Source organism: Cariama cristata, unplaced genomic scaffold (assembly GCF_000690535.1).
Source record: "Cariama cristata isolate BGI_N322 unplaced genomic scaffold, ASM69053v1 scaffold4025, whole genome shotgun sequence".
Taxonomy (NCBI): Eukaryota; Metazoa; Chordata; class Aves; order Cariamiformes; family Cariamidae; genus Cariama; species Cariama cristata.
Window position 1 is genome coordinate 12,668 of NW_009617937.1, and position 5,094 is coordinate 17,761.

General features: G+C 36.6%; 1 protein-coding gene across 1 annotated transcript in view; it reads left to right on the plus strand.

Moving 5' to 3' along the window:
• The window catches only part of LOC104162028 (doublecortin domain-containing protein 2-like), a gene marked incomplete at its 5' end in the record, with an annotated part of 14,285 nt that extends 11,511 nt beyond the window's left edge, over nucleotides 1-2,774 (plus strand). The window contains 2 exons of the mRNA XM_009700659.1: nucleotides 1,057-1,401; nucleotides 2,667-2,774. Coding sequence (XP_009698961.1) covers nucleotides 1,057-1,401; nucleotides 2,667-2,774 — 453 coding nt within the window. The remainder of the gene's footprint in view (nucleotides 1-1,056; nucleotides 1,402-2,666) is intronic.
• Nucleotides 2,775-5,094: the final 2,320 nt, after the last annotated feature.

Here is a 5,094-nt window from a genome sequence, read left to right on the forward strand (position 1 = left end):
AAGACATAACTTATAGGTCTGTAGGAGATAGCTGCTTGCATAAAGGAGCTGCTAATGATAGTAAAATTCCAAACACTTTTGATTAAGAGATGATCTGTTGCTCTCAGCTTGTTTGTTTTAGATTTAGAGTCTGATGAGGCTGTGTGGGAGGCAGACACCCTGTCACTCCTGTGGGTTTTTTTTTCCTCTTTATTTTCATTCAAACCTTGCACAAGTACATAAGTCATCTTGGCAGCGGGGGCATTGGTTCACTGAATAGTCAAGTGCATCTTCAAAGCTGAAACTGGAAGACAAATGACAAAAACTAGATAGTAAGTGCATCAGTCTTCCAGGCTGTCATGAAATGATGCTTCTAGCAGCTTTATCTATAGTGACTTTCTGCTTACTCTTCTTCAATATGGGACAAGATCCTGCTCCTCCTGTCTGCTGGTCTGACTCTGTGTAGGAAAAATTAATTGAATGTCAGACAAATCCTAACTATGCCACCCTGCATAGGGGTCTTTGGGAAGGGGAATGGTGTTATGGAAGGAACCAGTAGGTCTACCTCATCTCTCTTGCTACTTCTCTGTGGATGCAAAGAAGACAGGCTACACAACAGGACCAATTGGCATGGCGTGGCCTGGTCCATAGGTAAAATGCTTCTTGGGGAATAGTTTGTGGGCTAGTGATGTATGATATTTTATTGTGACAGGATTTTATAAAGAGATGCATACTAAATGCTAGAACGTTGGAGAGCCTGTAATAGCTGGAACAAAATAGCTATTGCTGTAGTAATTAAATCTAGCTCATTCCAGTTGTTTTGAGTATGGTCAAATGGGTTAACCCAGTGTAATACATTTAGTTCTCACCAACACATTTTTTTATGTAGAATAAGAGAGCATTATGGGGTGTTAGTACAGGAGTATCATTTTCTGTCCATGTAGGCAAACCTCAAATTAGCATACTTACTCCCCAGTAATGATGTAATTGTGATTTTGATGTCTGTCACGTTTCAGAATTGTGTGGAGCATTCTGATTAAAAATGCCTCATAATACTGCTGCTTTTCCTTTCACCAGAGACCAGCAGAAACTGTAGATGAAGAAGAAAATGCAGAAGAGGAAAATGACAGAGGAGAGGAGGCATATAAAGGAGAGAAAGAATATCCAGAATTAAATGGAGAGGAAAGTGGGGAATCTGTTAAAGAAAGAAGTGAAGTGGAAGAAAACAGGAAGAAATTGAATGAGAATTATGAAGATGAAGCAGAAGAAACAGAGAATGTTAACCAAACAGAGAAAGGGGAACTTACCTATTTAAATGGCAAGAAAAATGAAGAAAATGGTGAGGGAATAGAGCACTTGAACTACCACGGTGATCTTCAGCCTGAAGAAGAAATAAAAGAGGACTCTGACAGTCAGAACCAGGTGAGTGTTAATTTTTTCAGTTTGCTGTTCTTAAGTTATTGTTCCTCATTCATCTCAGCCTTAGGCTTCTTAGCTAGTCTCTAAGTAGCTCACTCCTGATAAGGTCCTTAGAGCATTTATGAGAACTTCAGTTTATGGAAAAGCTGTTTTCTGTCTGTATAGATCAATTACATCAGTAATTACATTATATGCCCTCCAACTGAGAAAGCAGATGTTTCTCACTAGTTGATGAATCTGCATCTCCTGCTTTCCTGAGTATGCTGAATTTTGAAAAAAAAAGTAATAAAAATATTCTTGCAATTTCCAGAGAAGCATAATCATTCTGTATTTCCACACTACATTGTCCTTTAGGACAGAGCAAAAGAGTGTGTTCATGAAACCACAGTGCCTCATTACTTTGATGAGTTGACTTTCACAGAAGTTGCATTTCATAAAGGGCTCTTGCCATTGCTTTGTGGAAGTTTCATCTCCCTTTCTTAGAAATTGGAAAAGACAGTGGAGATGAATAAGATCCTCAAAGCAAGAGGCTTTAGTCGGTTTAAAAGCAAACATCATATTAATTTAGGAGACACGGTAACATGCTGTTGGCTTAGATGGAGGCATGCAGCTCAGAAAAATAAAGTGAACTACCCTGACCGTCAGATGAACTGACCAGCAAACAGAATTTGGGAAACAAACTGTTTTGTTTGATGAGGAGAATCCAGTTCTGGGAAGAGTGGGATTCTTAAGCATCAGAGGCGAAACAACTTGCTGCATATTCCATGTCTATAGGCTGCTGAAAAAGAGACTCTTCCTCTGCTGCTTGTGACACTGGGAACAGTTTCTTGCACCTTGCAACTGGGCTTTCTTCTGTTTCTGTATGACACACAAGAACATTTTTCAATTGAGAGCTGAGTAACGTGACATTTTCTTGGGCCCTGAATTTATTCTATGATTGATATATTGATTTTGTTTGTTTGTTTGTTTGAAAAGCTGAAGTTATTTATGGAAATGGAGAGAGTAAGTGAGCATCCACTTTAAATGGATATGCAGGTAACTGGATATTCAATGAAAGAACTGGGGGGAAACCTCTAATTTGAGTATTTTTCTCCTTTGGAAGGTGTATAAGGTAAATAAAAATGTTAATGTGATCACTCTCAGAAAACATTTTTTTCACGTTAAGAATACTTTGTGGAAATTTTAGTTTGAAGTGCTAACACTGTATTGAAATGAAGTTAAATCTTTGTTACCCAATGAAGTTAACAGTACCTGTCCTTTTTCTCTAGGTTGATTCCCGTTTTGAAAAAAACTCCACAAATCCAAGGGTGACAATCACCAGCCCACAGGAAAGTGAAAAAAATGACCAGAGCAATGACTATGCTGCAGTTGCGTAAAGAGAAAAAATGTAATGAGCAGAAAATGAAAGATTATAATACTTTAAATGTAAAGCATGTTATTTTTTGTGATTGATAACTTACACTGGCAAGATAGGTTGAGTACCCATATACTGAGTCTTGAGATGATAATGCCATATGGACTGATGTAGAAAACAAACATTAATAGCTACTAGAAGAACATAGAATTATTTTTACAAGGTGAGATTTTCAGATAGAATTTGAGGGGGAAAATACAAGAGTACTATATAGTAGTATTAGAGATAAATGAACTATTCTGTGATATAAGATGGTTAGCAGTAATAGAAAAACCACAAAAAAGACACTGTTCCAGAAAAAGGGAAAATAAACCACCTAAATTCAATGTTAAAACGTCTTTGCAGATTTGTTCAGGAAAGAGAAACAATTTTTGACTTTTAATGAGGACATATGTAGTTTTTCCTTTAAAATTCCACATGATATATGTGATTTCCAGACATAACATTAAGATATAATTAGAATATGTTCTTCACTTAATGGACTTATGCCCACAAAAAATGGTGTACTATAATGAGGTGTCAGTCCCAGTGTTACTAAAAAGTGGATTTTGAATATATTAATTAGAATCATTAGTTTTTACATTCATAAATAGTACTTACTTAGCACTATCAATGTATGTAGACAGCCTGCAATACTGCAGCTTGTTCCCATTTACAGCAAGAGGTTTTGTTGATTGTCCTGCACCGATTCACTAAACAGTGAATTGTTATCATAGTGAAAAAAAAGTAAAGCAAGAGTATGTAGCAGATTAGTTTCAAAAGTTGAGTTTGGATAGATTTGTAATTCAGGCTATGTGAAAGTTAACTTATTAATAAAAAAAAAAAAATGAATAGGCCTGGATTCAGACTGAAATTGCCATGAAACCTTTGATGTCAATGGAGCCATTTTAATTTGAAACACGTTAGGATAAGCCATCCAGTTTTCTGTAAAATTTGGCGACAATTGCTGCATTTATGAATCCTTTACGTAGCCTTAATGGTTGGAAGTGTGTCATCATCTTTTTTAGCAAGCTGGCTCCTGATAGGCTGTGGTTTAATTTGCATTAGTAAATAAGGCATTGATCCACAGCATTAGTCCTCTTAATGACACCAGTTCCATTGCTCTTATGGTTTCTCTCTTAGTAATGGGAATAATTTGTAGTTCATAGAAATACAGCCCTGAGCTTAGTTTCATTAATTATACAAAAGAAATAGTGGGTTTGCTTATTGTTAATGCTGGCACATTATTACTATGAGAAACTAACTGTCATTTTTGTGGATTTCATACCATTAAGACAAAAATTACATTTGTGAACAAATTGAACTTGAAGCGCTGTTTGAGGAATGTGAAGAACCACTTGTCATGACTGAAACTCATACAAACATCTTCACTTTTTCTACTAACTATTAAATATATTTTTCTAATGGAGTAGAAATACACAGAGATCCTTCAGCATGTTTCTGAGTATTGGCAATGTAAGTATACAACTCATAATGTTAAAACCCATATGAACAGGGTTAGAACAGTTTGCCCTGCAGCATCTCTGAATTGTCTATGATTCGTGTGTCCTTTGTTGAACTGTCTGACAAGGATCTGAGGGAATATGACATCTGTGATCAGTTCAAAATAAGCTCCTAATGTAGTGAAGCTCTTGAGCAAGTATGTATGCTGCTTTTATTTGATACAGCAATTAAGCCTATGCTCAAATATCTTTGAGTTCACTGGGATTTAAGAAGACATTTAAAGTTAAGCAGAAGTAACCCCCCCCCCCCAAAAAAAAAAAACCACACAAACCCCAACAAACAACCAAACCAGAATAAATAAAATAACTGTACGTGCTACTGAGGAAAAAAACACATACAGAAATCCTGTAGGTACTTTTATAGTTAATCCTGCACTAGAATAATATATGCAGTAGCATTAAAAGCCCTCAAACAATACTTAACCAGCCCGAGAAAGCAGCTCTGTCTCCTCGGGAAGCTTAGAGGAACTTACCCTGTGCAAAGCTGACCAAGGAAAATGGCTAATGCTGCGTTTTTGCTCACTTACAGCTGAATAGCAAATACGCTTACCAGTAAGCATGGGTTTAAATATGTTGCTTAAGTGTGTTATGGTAATCTTGTATTGACGTGACTATGAACGGAGCTCTTCACTAGAAGTTAATGGGGTACCAAATACAGGGCTCTGCTTGCTGTCATCTTATTGCAGGTTAAGACTTGGACAACCTCTGAGATGTTTTTCATCCTCAAAAGTTTGAAGTTAAATTGACACCCAAAAATATCTGATGGAGATACTCAATCTG